We start from the raw sequence: 15,219 nt of genomic DNA, 5'->3' as shown, positions 1-15,219 counted from the left end.
AACGATATGAATGATCATAGAACCGTATGATTATAAATTCTTATTTAATAAATAACTATACAAAATATACTATTCTTAGAAAAATAGGTTGGTCCATCTTAACTTATATTACACTTTTTATTAAACTAATTATCGAATTGATAAATAACGTACCAAAAAATGTTTTGCACTTTCCTTAAATAAAAGCTACGAAATTACCTAATATGATTAACGTATATGTGAAAATTAATTATTATGAATAATAAATATTTGATAACAATTTTTGTATCTTAGTTCTTTTTTTAATTTTATATTATTAAAAGATATTAAAAATCACAGTAAATATATAATAAAAACATTTATTATTTTTCTTATATGTTATATTTTGAATTTTTCAAAACGTCTATAAATTATTAGAAATTTGAAGATCCACACTCTGAAAAATTTGTGATCAATAGATTATTTTTTTGTCAAAATAAGTTACAAATGATCATAAAATTGTATTAATATTAACTTTTATTTAATATTATAAGAAGATACACATGATTTTAAAACCATATGAGTAAAAGATATCATTTAATAATAAAACATATATATATATATATATAGATTAAACTATATACCATAAGATTACATAAATATTTTAATATTAAAACTTTCAATGAATTTTTAAAAACATTTATAAATTATAAACTTATTAAAGATTTCACATTGAAAATTTTGTTATCGATGATTTAAATATTCTGTTATAAAACGATATGAATGATCATAGAACTGTATGATTATAAATTCTCATTTAATAAATGACTATATAAAATATACTATTCTTAGAAAAATAGGTTGGTCCATCTTAACTTACATTATATTTTTTATTAAACTAACTATCGAATTGATAAATAATCTACCAAATTTGTTTTTGAACTTTCCTTCATTAGAAGCTACGAAATTACCTAATATGATTAACGTATATATGAAATTAATTATTATGAATAATAAATATTTGATAACAATTTTGGTATCTTAGTTCTTTTTTTAATTTTATATTATTGAAAGATATTAAAAAATCACATTAAATATATAATAAAAACATTTCATATATGTTATATTTTGAATTTTTCGAAACATCTATATATTATTAGAAATTTGAAGATTTCCACTCTGAAAATTTTGTGATCAATAGATTATTTTTTTGTTATAATAAGTTACAAATGATCATAAAATATAACACATATGAATTTTTATTTAATAAATATTCAAACTAAATAATATATATATAAATACTAATGATTTAAAGCAACAAGATTAGCTGATCAATTTAGTCGTCCAGTTGAAATCTTTCAAAAGTATGTGAAAGACAAAAGTCAAAGTAAATATGGATTTAGAATAATAGTTATATTTTACTAACCGAAATACCAAAAAAAAACGAACCGAACCGAAACCAACCCGATATCCGGATTGAACACGCCTAATCCAAATGAAGCCAAACTATTGTTTCATTCTCCAAAATATAATAAAAATAATAACTTAATCCCGCGCAAATCCTAGTTTATATTATTACACATACTTGGTGTTATAGTTTATTTCGTACTGAACAAGTATATACAAGACTGATAGATTCCCTTTTGATTATTCTTCATGTGCTGCAGCGTCTGCAATCCTTAGCCACCTAGACCCTAATATACGAGTCGCATAGTTATACATCAGATCATAATTTGGTATTCACACGCAAGTTCTTTTAATTTCCCGGTCAGATCATAATATACTACAAAATACATGTATTATACGTAAAAATAAATAGATTAACCTCTCGCGCTCCCCGGTCATTCAATCTGTAACCGTCGAATAAATACACATCGCCAATCAAATACACACGTGTTTGTGTTTATCCACACCTCGCATCTGCAGCATTCTGTTATAACCATATATTTCTAAATAAATACTATTATCTTATAAATGCATTTTACCGCTAATAACCCATACTTTCTCATATTTTATCATGAAAATCAAATTTTATAAAAAAATAAATAAATCAAGTATTTTAATGCTAATTGATGATAAGCGTTGATGTGTCAAAACGTAGAGATTATTTGTCATGTTATTGAAATCTTATAAGAAATTATATTCCAATTTATTTGGTTGTAAATATTTTCCTAAGCTATATAAATTAAATTTTAAAAACTAAAATGACTAAAAATGAAATTTTTTTACAACAATATTTGACTAATAAAATATATACAGAAATGTGTAAAATAAATACATAGTTTACGCTAAAAATAGATTTAAAATCTCTGCAAACCATGTAAAATTTTTAGTATTTCGGTAATGAAAATACAAATAGTACTAATTTCTACCAATGGGTCCTACAAATCTTGACAACAAAAATATCATGGTAGTTGATCTTGAATGGAACATAGAAACAATTATGTATTTCTTCCTCGGAAATCTGAAATCCTATGCTTAAGAGTTAAAAACCAAGTAAGAAATGGTCCAAGAGATACTCATATTTGTTCCTAACAAACAATAGAGTTTATTTTACCAAAACCGAGTATCACCCAACAATAAACTTAGAAATGAAACAGATGAACACCAGGAACGACATTTCCAACCTAGGAACACCATTTTCAACCCAACTGGATAGCTAATGTTTTGATTGCCAGTTTCTCACCAAAGTTGAAATTTTTTTTTTTGGAAAATTATGCAAAGACCTTACTGCTTGCGAGAACCTCAAAAAGAATCATATATATTAGTTGTTAGTTACAAATTATTAACTGAGAATGACATAATAACTCAATCATGGTGATGCCATAGAAGCAAAAATTCAAAAAATAAATTACTTACAAACTAACTAACCAACAATTTAATTTATAAAATATTATATCTCATACAAATGTAAACCAAAAAGAAAACCACAAAATCATATAAAAATAATAACATAGATCAAAAGTAAAGTATATCCTGCCCGTAGGGCGGGCCGACCCTAGTTTTTTATATAATTTTGTGGTTTGTGTTTTAGGTTCACATTTGCAGTAGGTGTGTATGAAATATACTATTTTATTAATTTAAGTTGTTGGTTAGTTTGTTTGTAAGTAACTTTTGTTTTGACTTTTTGCTTCTATGACATTACCATGATTAAGTTGTTATGTCATTTTCAGTTGAATAATTTGTATCTAACAACTAATGTATATAGCTAACAAAAAAAACAACTTATGTATATGAATCTTTTTGAAGTTCTCGCCAGCCGTTAGAGGCCTTTGCATAATTTTTCAAAAAAAAATCTCAACTTTGGTGAGAAACTGACAATCAAAATATTAGCCAACCTTTTGGGTTGGAAATGGTGTTCCTGGGTTGGGAATGTTGTTCCTGGGTTGGGAATGTTGTTCTTGGTGTTCATCGGTCTTATTTCTTAAGTTTATTGTTGGGTGATACTTGGTTTTGGTAAAATAACCTCTATTGTTTGTTAGGAACAAATATGAGCATCGTTGGATCATTTCTTGCTTGATCATTTCTTGCTTGATCTTAACTCTTAAAAATAGGATTTCAGATTTTGGGGTAAAAAATTCATAATTGTTTCTATCTTCGATTCGAGATTAGCTACCAAGATTTTTTTTGTTGTAAAGATTTGGAGGGCCCATTGGTAAAATATGGTACTATTTGTATTTTCATTACCGAAATACTAAAACTTTTACATGGTTTGTAAAGATTTTAAATCTATTTATATAGCGTAAAGTATGTATTTATTTTGCACATTTCTGTATATTTTTTATTAGTCAAATATTGTTGTAAATAAATTTTTATTTTTAGTGATTTTTGTTTTTAAAATTTTGTTTATATAGGTTAGGAAAATATTTACAACCAAAAAAATTGGAATATAATCTCTCATAAGATTTCAAAAATGTGACATAGAATCTACGTATTGACACATCAACATTTACTATCAATTAGCATCGTTAATTTTTTGCTATTTACTTGATTTATTTTGTTTTATATAAATAATAAAATATAAACAGGTATGAGTTCTATTATATTGAAATTGTTTAAAGATTTTTGTGGAATTCATGAAGTAACATTTTTAAATACATCTATTTTGATATCTTGTCAAATATATTTTCAAATTAATTTCTAAATATACGGGATTGTATTCATCATTGGTTCGGACCAGTTTTCATATGATTCTTTTACGATTGGTGTAATTGAAAACCAAGGAAATAAAAATTAGCTGAAATCAAATTTGTACAACATCAAATGAGAAAATATTTACATGCATCTCTAATCTATATATATAAAGAAGGCTTTATATGAGAAACAAACTACCACAATAATATTCTTGACTTAAGGTTTATATAGAAAAATAAATGACTTGGGCTAATTATGCAAAAAAAAAAAAACAACATTACCACAATTTTCAGGAATCAAAAACTAATCAAAATTATCATGAAGATAACCTTTTCAAAAATTGTTTATTACTACTGATACATTGATCTAGGAAGGCTTCTTGTATGCATACAACAACCACATTCTTCTTAAATACTATGAGAACCGAATTACCACAATAATATTCTTAACTTAAGGTTTATATAGAAAAATAAGTGACTTGGGTTAATTATGCAAAAAACAACATTACCACAATTTTCAGGAATCAAAAACTAATCAATATTATTATGAAGATAACCTTTTCACAAATTGTTTATTACTACTGATACATTGATCTAGGAAGGCTTCTTGTATGCATACAGTAACCACATTCTTCTTAAATATCTTCTTGATGCTCTTTTGAATGGGGTCACGGATCGTGTACATGAGAATAAGCAGCCGTACACATTGATTACTCTGATTCAAACTATTGAGCTCGTTTATGAATTCTAGACATCGTAACTATTTTTTTTTTTGTTCACTTAATACTTTCATTAGAAAACTAGAAGTCTGGGCCTGGCCCAATTACAACACTAAAGCTGAGTTGAAACAAAGAGACGATCGAAGGGTCGCCTTAGCTAAAGAATCCGAACGAAAGTTTTCGGATCTAGGAATATGAGAGATAGAGATAGATGCAAATTCAGAGGAAATCATGTGTATATCGTGGATGATGCCGACGATTTCTTTTCTCTGGAGGTTGCTGTTGATTGCTCTGACGAGCGTTAGGTTATCGGTGAAGGCCTTGATCTTGTGGAAACCCAAAGCCAGGGCCTTCCTTAGTGCTGATCGCATCGCTACTGCTTCAGCAATCAGTGGTGAGCTGACGGAGTGTTGGATCGCGGAGCCTTGGAGCCGATCTGGGAGTCCTTGTCCTTCGAAAGTCCAAGCCAAGCCTGCCCGTTGGGTTTCTTTTTCCCAAGCTGCATCTGTTGTACATCTGATGGTCTCGTTGCTGTCTAGGCCCACGTCCTTTTGTTGATTCCTTTGGTGCGTGATCTTGGGTACCTCCTTTGGTGCTTTCTCTTTGTTTTGTGCTAGGTTCCATTCTCTCGCTAGTTCTAATCCTTTAGTGGCTGTTTCCTCAGGTGAGAATCTTCTGTTCTCGAAGATGAGGTTGTTTCTGGAGGTCCAGAGAATCCAGCATACCCATGGTAGTACGTCTCCTGAAATTCCAGTAGGGGGAAGGCAGACTAGTCTCCTGAAGATGTTTATCGCTCCGTGTAAAGTTTCCCCCGCAGCTAGGTGAACTGCATTCTTCAGAGGTATCAACTCCCACACCTTCTTAGCAAAATCGCATTCAAAGAAGATATGCATTGTAGTTTCTTCCTCATCGCATCTTGGGCACTTGGTGTTTACTAATAGGCCTCTTCGCTTCAGATTCTCTCCTAAGGGCAAGGCGTTGTGGAGGATTGTCCACATGAAGAGCTTCAGCTTGGGGGAGATCGAGCCCATCCAAACATCTTTGATCCAGTTCACCTCTGGAACAGAAGGATTTGTCGTTGGCTGTAGCCTCTTCAGAGTTGCCGCATAGTACCCGGATTTTGTGGAGTAGACTCCAGAAGGGAGTGGTTGCCATATTATCTTGTCCTCTGCTCCAAGTTCGCTCGGGTGCAGGCCTTTTATTTGTGCCTCCAGTTCTGGTAAGACCTCTTTGATTCTCTTGGTGTTCCATTGTAGTTCCGTGGTTAGTAGGTCTGCTACTGTAAGGTCTAAATCTGCTTCTTTAATTGGACCACACGGTTTCACTTGATCATCCAGAGAGATCCAGACATCTTGCCAGACTCTTGTAGTCTGTCCATTTCCAATACTCTTCCCTAGCTTTTCCTTTAGGAGTTCTCTCCCCCAGAGAATGCCTCTCCATCCATGTGATGCGACACTGGGGTTAGCTACATTTAGGAAACTCTGTTTTTTGCAGTATTTTCCTGTTAGTATCCTGGCTAGTAGGCAATTAGGCACTGTGATGATTCTCCATGCCACTTTTGCTAAGAGAGCTTGGTTGAACAGTTGTATGTCTCTGAAGCCTAACCCCCCTTCTGCTTTTGGTTTAGTTAGCTTGTCCCAAGATACCCAGCACATTTTCTTGTTACCCTCTGGGCCGTCCCACCAAAATCTCGTTAACACGCTTTGAATTCTTTTACAGAGGCTGACTGGGATTTGGAAGCACGAAATGATATGGGTTGGGATTGCAGTGAGGATCGACTTTAGCATTGTCATCTTCCCTGCTCTCGACAAGCGCCTTGTGGAGAGACTAACTGCCCTTTGGCGAATCCTGTCGACTACTGAGGTGAAAAGATCTTTCTTTCTTCTCCCGAAATGCTCTGGTAGGCCTAGATACTTACCAAGCCCCCCTTCCTTACTGATCACGAGTATTACTTTCGTGGCTTCTTTGACTTCAGGTGGCGTTTTTGAGGAAAAGGTGACCGCTGACTTCGCTGTATTTATCTGTTGTCCTGATGCGTTACCATACTCGTGAAGTATCGCCATCAGGGCCCTGCTGCTTTTTGCTGAGGCTTGCGTGAAGAACATTGTGTCATCTGCGAAAAGCAGATGATTGACTCTAGGGCATCCCCGGGCCACTTTGATTCCATAGAGTGAGCCTTCCTGTTCTGCTCTCCTGCACAGGCCTGAAAGGACCTCTCCGCACAGAATGAAGAGATATGGGGACAAGGGATCTCCCTGGCGTATTCCTCGGTAAGGTTGTACTAAACCATACACTGTGTCATTGATGAGATAGGAATAGGAGACCGTTGAGATGCATTGTAGTAGCCAGTTAGTCCATATTTCATGAAAACCCAGTCTTCTCAGCACTTGTTCAATGAATTTCCACTCTACTCTGTCGTATGCTTTCGACATATCCGTCTTCACTGCCATTGTGCATTTCTTGACTGCTTTGGAGGTCTTTAGGAATTGTAGAACTTCGTGGGTTATTAAAACGTTGTCTGAGATGATCCTTCCTGGAATAAACGCTGACTGGTTTTCTGAGATGATTGAGCTTAGGACTGGCTTTAGACGTAGAGATAGTAGCTTCGAGATGATCTTATAATAGACATTGCACAGAGCAATTGTTCTATAATCTTCTACTCTTTTTGCATCCAATGACTTGGGGATTAGTCTGACATAAGTTTTGTTTATTATCTGTGCGAGTGTCCCCGTGGTGAAGAAGCTCTGAATCTCCTTCGTGATTGCTGGGGCTAGCACCTCCCAGTTTGATTGAAAGAAACTAGCTGAAAAGCCATCAGGCCCTGGTGCTTTATCTGCATGGATTGAGAAGGTAGCCTCTTTGATCTCTGCTGTTGTTGGAATCTTAATAAGATCCTCATTTTGCTTCTGGGTCACGCATGGTTTCAGGGCTTTTGAGATTGTCTGCGTTCCATCAAAATTGTTTGACGTGAAGAGCTCAGAGTAGAATTTGCAGATGACTGTTGAGATCTGTTCTTCTTCGTATTGAGGTATCCCATCCTCATCTTCTAGAACTGACATTCTGTTCTTTGCCTTTCTGATCTTGGTAATCGCATGAAAATAGCCCGTATTCGAGTCTCCTAATGTTAGCCATAGGTTCCTACTGCGTTGTTTCCAGAATTCCTCTTCCTCCTTGTAATGTTTCAAGAGTTTAACATTGATCTCATGAATCAGGCCTTCGTCCGAGAGGGGATCCGACATAGCTTCATCCAACTGCTTCTTGAGGCTTTCTAAGCTCTTCTTGCTATTTTCATGGTGCTTCTTGCACCAACTGCATATGGCGTGCCTTACTCTGGAAAGCCTGTCCTCTACTTGTAGGTAGGGAAACTCCTCCCAGGTTGCTTTCACTAGGAGCTTAACTTCTTGATTTTCTTAAGTCTTCGATCGTATCTGAAGATACTTAAACCTCTTTTCCTTGTTGTATCCAGGAATGAGATGAGAGGTCTGTGATCAGACCCTTCGAACCTGAGATAGACGCTTCGGCATGACGGGAAGAGGTCGGTCCAGTCACTATTGCTGATGGATCTATCCAGCCTGCATTGGACCAAGTGTGAGTGTCTTCTCTCCTCCATGATAGGTAACTTCCTGAGTGCTTTAGATCGAATAGGTCATTTTGTGACAAGAAAGATCGAAACGCTCCAAACGTGCCCTCTACTCTATCCGGTCCTCCACATTTTTCACTATTATCTATGAGCTCATTGAAGTCCCCTGTTAGGAACCAAGGGCCGCTTGTATTTAGCTTAGAAATTTCGTTCCACACTTCCAGTCTCTTCGTGTGGTCTGGTTCACCATAGACAAAAGTTGTATGATAGGACAGTCCTTTGTAGGAGATAGTCGTATCTATATAGTTCTTTGTGGCCGAGATGATTGTAACTTCTATGTCTGGTTTCCAGGTTAGGAACAGTCCTCCTCCTCCCGGGCTATGTGGAGGGACAGCATAATACTTCTCAGGGTATCTCCACTTTAGATCTTCAAGGACTGTTTCTGTGGGGTTTTTTGTCTCCATGAGAAAGACGATGTCAGGAGAGTTCCTGCGGTCGATCTCCTTTAGGCGCTGGACTGTAATGGGGTTCCCCAACCCACAACAGTTCCAGCTCAGAATGGCTAAGGAGCCTGGTGTGGAAGAGACCGAAAATCCGGTTTCTTCCTTGCCATAGCCGGGATTAATTGGATTGGTGGGTTCCTAGAGGCATCAGCTGGTCCTGTCTTATCTGTAGCTCTCTCTGTCCTTGCGCCTCCTTTAGATTTCCTCTTTTCTGCTGTCACCCCTTTAGGTGAGTTCTGGACTTGTGACAACTTCCTCTTCTTTGAGCTAGCTCCTCTGAGAATATTAGGACTCTCTCTTATTTGCTTCCTTTTTGCCGTCCTAGTTGTCTTTCGTCGCACCTTGTTCTGGAACTCTTTTAGTGTCTCCTCTCCGTCTGATTCTTTTTGCTTTGTTTGCTCTGTTTGTGCTTCAGTACTTCCCGCTGCTGGGCTTATAATGATTGACCTTATTCTTGTTTGTTGGTTCCCTTCTAATTCAGTTGTCTCTTATGTCGCAACCTGGAGGACATCACTGTAACGCGGATCTTGTCCCCAGTCCTCCTCTTCTCTAGTGGGCGGAGTATAGGGAGTAGAGGGGTCTGGGAAGAGAGGTGCTTGAAACGGGTTCTCATGTAGCGGAGGAGGTGTGACTGGGTTGCTGTCCGCTGCTCTTTGTCTCCTCTGTTCGGTCGGGATTCCTTGCCCAGATGCCAAGAGTCTCTCAACTGTTTCTTCCATCATTCCATTGGCGTCCCCATATAGAACTCTTTGTCTCCTAGCTGCTGCTTCTACTGGGTCCGGGCAGCTCAGGTACTGTCTAGTAACCTCTTGTAACTCTTCCATTATAGCTCCCCTAGCTAGCGCCTGATCGTTTATTAAAACATTTGGTGGAGCTTCTTGATGCGCAGGTAGAGTTGTTTCCTTTGGTGTGTCGTCACTAGAGGATCTGACGTTTCCTGTGGTTGTGTCAGGAACTGAAACTAGTCTCGGTCGCCATTGTCCCAAGCTTCTCTGGGGGAAAAGGTCTTTTCCTCTGTTACCCTGTGTGCTAGAGTTCTCTCTGTTTCTTGAGTATGGTGGGGAGGCATAGCTCTGAGTTCTCTCTTGCACAGGTTTGCTCTTCCATGTTTGGTTGGAAGTTTCCATACCAACAGTGGTTTTCTCTGGAGGAGGATTACGGGTTTGCTTCGTGCTTACTCTTTCTCCAAAGCTCCTGCCATGTCTGTCTACCCTTTCATGGAAAGTGTTGGGAGGTTGCTTGGGAAGGTCTGTACTCTTCTCCCTTTGATAGTTTCCTGAGAAATTTCTTTGGGTGGCTGAGGTTTGATAGTATCGGTTCTCTGGAGTAGGCTTAGTACTGTTAGAGGTGTGAGGGTATTCTCCTCCTCGGTTGGAGGTTTTTTCCTCGACTCTTGTTTCCGTGAGCTTCTCATTGTAGTCTTCCTCCTTCTTTTTCTTGGGGCACTGTTTTCGCAGGTGGAGTAGCGAGTAGCAGTATGAGCAATGCGCCTCTAGTTTCTCATACTCCAAGTAGATTGGGCTTTCTTCTCCTGAGTCGAATTCGACAATCGATTCTTTAATTAGTGGTTTCAGACCATCCACTAAAACTCGCACTCTTGCCGACGTCCTGGTTAGCTCATGGTTTTCGAGTGTTCCCAACTCTTGGCCCACCCTGACTACCATATCATCGTGCCAGTAATGTAGAGGTAGTCCTTTGATTTTTATCCAGAACGGAATCATTGATGGGAATGTAGCAGAAATGACAGGTTCCCACCTTTGGAGAATGACCATCCAGTAAGCGAAGTGGTAAGGTCTATTGTCTAGAACTCTCCTTAAATCATCTTCTCGTTCAAATCTGAACCGAAGAAAACATCCTTGATTTTTTTTTTTTAAGTACATCCTTGAATTTTTTTAGGTTTATAAACATAACTTCAATTTATTCTGCTTATGTATTAGTTATTGATTATGCTATTACATCATTTTATGCTACTTTCTCTAAAGTTGAGCTTGGTAACCACAAAAATAAAATATCTGGGATATTTGTTTTGGTCGGAGTTTGATGAAACGTAAATGGATTTTCTTTCTATTTGTTCTTATAATTTTTGAATATATATTTTTAATGTTTTTATATACTTGGATTATATGTTTTATTTATTTAATTATTATTTGTTGACTAAATTTTCACAAAACTCAAGTTATATGACGTATATTCACTAATTTTTTCTTATTTTATTTATGATATTTTGTTATTTTATTTTTTTAACTGATGTGTTTGTAAAATTACTGTTCTGATAATTGATTAATTTTTATTGTGGTTTTCATCATTTATTTTTTGTCATTGTTTCTAATTCTGAGCTTAGTTAAACCAAATTTAGATTCTCTTTTTCCACCTTGGCTTAGGTTTGATGAAATATGAAAAAACCAATACTGTAGATGAGTTTTCCTCTTTTAGATATCATTGATTTCTCTTTTTTCCTAATGTATTTTTCAATTATATTTATGTAAGTTTTACCTAATATGATATGTTGACTAAAATTTTCACTAATCTCAAATTATATTGTGTATTTACCCTAAAATTAGTTTTTATATTTCTATATCTTGTTAGTTTATGTTTTTCAAATTGATTTGCAAAAATCTCAAGTACCTTTCAGTGGGAGTGGCTTTTCCTATATTTTTTTGTGCTGCTCTTGTCTGCGTTTCTGTGTTCAGGGTTGTTCTGTACTTTTCAGAGAGCTATGGTGTTTGTCGTCCCACACTCTTCACCCATGCAAGATGCATATTCTCTTAACGCACAAACTTAATGATCATTTATACCCATCGTTGTTGATACGTTAGAGGAGGGGTGGGGAATCTTGTACCATCCACTGAATGATTACCATTTCTACGGGCATCATTGAAAAGACTCCACCGGCATACATTTTGTCATCGAATCTCTCGTTAGGGTGAACGGTTGTAATCATTAGTTGAATGCATCCGTGAGTGAATTATGGTACTATATTTTATTTTTGCAGAACTTTTAATCACTCTGGTGATTGTCACTTTCCTTTCTTGAGATCTTTGATTCGTTTAGATGATGGCAATTTTTTCGTAGTAGTTAAACTTCTCTTCCATCGGTTTATGTGACTGTGAAAATAAAAACTCATGACTGTAAAAGTAAAACATTGGTTTAAATAATTTTATTAACTTTATGTCCGAAAGCACAAAAGATACGAAAGCCCTGATAGAATAACATTAAAAGTCTATTTTATTGTCAAAGTTTGCATTGGCTAAAGACGATGCCCATACAGCACAGGAGGATTTAACTTACATTCGCAGTAAATTGCCAAAAGATTCAAAGGATATTTACATTAAGATATCATGAAGAACATCGATTCAGATTCACCTGAAAGCCGAGAACATCAACATCGCAAGGTTACAATGTTAAATGTGAGGAGGGAAAATGTTAAAACGAAGCTTATTATGGCTTACCAAGTGGACTCTTGGACAATTTGGTAGAGTGTCCGCGACAGGTTCAGGAAGCTGCAGCATCGCCGTGGTAGCTTGACCATGTAAACCTCTCAGTTGATCCGATACTTCTTCTGCAATAGAGTTCGCGATTCAAATATTCCCTATAAATACTCCTCCGTCAGCCTTACAGGCCCGTTAGTGTTAATTCCGACTTCATTTTCTATCTACACAAAAAGTTTTAAGAAGTAAGAATCTGCTTATACACATATCTATAAGTCTTAACAGGAAAATTAAATACCATGTTTAGCTGATTGACGTCAGTTGTTTCCTTTGCGCTAGCCTCTTTAATGACAGTGTCCATATTTGATAGACTCACAAATGATGAAGGAAAGCTCCTGCCACAGTCCCAAACAGGTAGAAGAATGTTTAGAATCTCAAGATATAAACTGAATGTTGATGAGCAAGATACAAGGTAAGAAAATTGCTCGAATATATACCAAGCAGCAAGTGACGCATGGTGTTGTATCCAAACAACTCAAAACTCCATCTGCGTTCAAGATAAATAGACAGGAAGGCTAGTAAAAAAAGTTAATGGCATTGTGCTTTAAAACTTAAATTGGAGAACCTACATGGTTGGTGTAAGAGTCTGCAGTCTGGCTGAGCTGCTCAGGAGACGTTATCCCGTAAATCCTTTGCAGATCAGTGATCTTTCCTGTAACAACAGAGAAAAAAATTTCGAAAATGGTTTCAGACACTAAAACAAAGAAAAATCAAAAACAACTTAGTGCTTCGGTTTCTTGAAACCAAGAAAAGAAAGCTGTTTTCTTTTTCATAATCACAACTTATGTGAATCTTGGGAAGCAATCGTAAGACTAAACTCAAAAAAATAAAAATAATAAACAACATGATACAAACAATGCCGCAAAGAGGATAAATATAATACCAAAAGCATAATGCTGATAAATATGAATGTAAACACCACAGTGTATTCAAAACAATGATGAACATGAGCTAAAAGGACTGGGAAAATCACAATAAAAAAATACCAGATTCAAAAACATATCGCAAAGAGGTATAAACATAACTGGAAACAAAAATTATGAAAAATAAGCATCTAATCAATGATGAACATGACTTATATGAATGGAGAAAATATCATTATAAACAACCGGATCCAAAATCATATCGCAAAGAGGAGAAAAAATAATTCTGATAAATATAAATCTCAACACCAGTGAGTTTATGATGAACAATGATGAACATGACTTCAAAGAACAGAATCACCTTAGCATCCAGGAGGAGCATATCTACTCCCATGGCTTCTAAAAACCTGGGCAGTTTCTTCTCCAAGGTGGATGGACGTTGAGGATGAAAAACGTGCAAACTTCAGATCAGCAAGAATGGTAGATGGGTTAGCCATTTTTCAAAGAACAAAGTTTCGACTGAAGTAGGATTGGGGAGGAAGATGTTTATAAGAAGAAGACACACCTTTTTAGGTGAAGTTTCACCATCTGGAAGGGAGAAGAGAACTATTGAATGCTGAATCTCACTTATAAGAGAAGTATGGAATGGTGAGGGATCTCACATATATTTATACCAAAATCACACCGCTGCTCAGATCTAACCAACGCTTTGAAGAAACATCGTGGAGATGTGAATCAATAGGATTAAATAGGGAGCCATTAATCCGACCATTTCACATCGCGAGAAGAATCGCAAACGTCACCGCCTCGCCGCCGCACATAGAGAAGGACGAACTCCGTTTCTTCTTCGATGCAGCGTATTAGGGTTAGAGGGATCTCCTTCAGGCCGGGCTTGGTCTCTTTCCAATTAAACAGCCCCAATTACACGATATATTCAAACGAAGTCCACAATGTCAGATGTTTAACGAACCACTGCGTTTTGGTGAAGGGGAGACGTGGCGGCTCCTCCTACCTCGACTTTCTAATGTGGCTGAGGACGTGGAGGGCTTAGGAAGGAGGAAACGTTGTTTTATATATATAGATTTTCAAAATTTGAAATTTATATGGAAATTAAATTAAACTGAACCTATATAATAGAGAAGAATTTTTATGGGATACTTTTAAAAACAACAAAAATTATTTTAAAAAAGAAACTATACTATTTTATACTTGCAAAATAATTTAGTAGTAAAGATCTTGTATGAAAGATTTCTTGGAATACACCAACTTGGATAGCATTTAAAAAAAATCAATTAAAGATATCTTAATATTTGAGTTTAGAGTTTAACGATTATTGTGTAGGATTTATTATTCGAAAATTGTCACAAATACCACATTCATAGTACTACTTTTCATATTTACACTAACCACTTTTACCCCTAGAGTTAACTAATCTAGACTTGGGGTTTAGAGTTGAATGGTGGGGTATGGTTTTTGGAATGTGAAATTTAGGATTCTAATAAATATATAAATAAATACTTAAAAAAATATAAAAAAATTTGAAAAATAGTTTCAAACATAAATTTTGAACATTTTTTTATTATAAAAAGTTTGAATTTGAAAAAATATAATTCGAAAACATAAAAATAATTTATTTTATTTATTTATTTAAATAATTATTTATTATATATATAGAGAACAAATGTATAAGAATTTTTTGCTACTTAATGAATAAGATATTTTTAAAATGTTTCTTTAGGGGTGGTAAAGATGAATAATTGTACCATAAAAGTGGTAAACATGAAATTCCCCTTTTATTATTATTATTATTATTATTTTTTGATGATCCTGGTATCCGGAGCCTCAAGAGGATCCGACTAACGCCAATGACCGTCCACCGGAGCTTAGCCGGGGAGCCCGCCGAGGCATCTAGGAGGGCTGGTGATCACCCCATGTAAATCCCACCAGTGGCCACACGTTAGCAGGCTTCTCCTTA

At 35.7% G+C, this 15,219-nt stretch overlaps 2 protein-coding genes across 2 annotated transcripts; both read right to left on the bottom strand.

The window, feature by feature from the left end:
• Positions 1–4,914: 4,914 nt before the first annotated feature.
• LOC125588345 lies at positions 4,915–8,049 on the bottom strand. The gene has a single exon (XM_048759652.1). The coding sequence runs from the start codon at positions 8,047–8,049 to the stop codon at positions 4,915–4,917; it is 3,135 nt and encodes a 1,044-aa protein (XP_048615609.1).
• A 798-nt stretch (positions 8,050–8,847) lies between these two features.
• LOC106375869 lies at positions 8,848–14,537 on the bottom strand. The gene is made up of 7 exons (XM_048761092.1): positions 13,810–14,537; positions 13,606–13,705; positions 12,951–13,033; positions 12,819–12,868; positions 12,620–12,716; positions 12,343–12,545; positions 8,848–12,256 (listed from the first exon to the last, which is right to left on the bottom strand). The coding sequence occupies exon 7, from the start codon at positions 10,771–10,773 to the stop codon at positions 9,382–9,384; it is 1,392 nt and encodes a 463-aa protein (XP_048617049.1). The 5' UTR covers positions 10,774–12,256; positions 12,343–12,545; positions 12,620–12,716; positions 12,819–12,868; positions 12,951–13,033; positions 13,606–13,705; positions 13,810–14,537; the 3' UTR covers positions 8,848–9,381.
• Positions 14,538–15,219: the final 682 nt, after the last annotated feature.

Source organism: Brassica napus, chromosome C6 (genome assembly GCF_020379485.1).
Source record: "Brassica napus cultivar Da-Ae chromosome C6, Da-Ae, whole genome shotgun sequence".
NCBI classification, from domain to species: domain Eukaryota; kingdom Viridiplantae; phylum Streptophyta; class Magnoliopsida; order Brassicales; family Brassicaceae; genus Brassica; species Brassica napus.
This window is presented reverse-complemented; position numbering and strand designations above follow the sequence as displayed.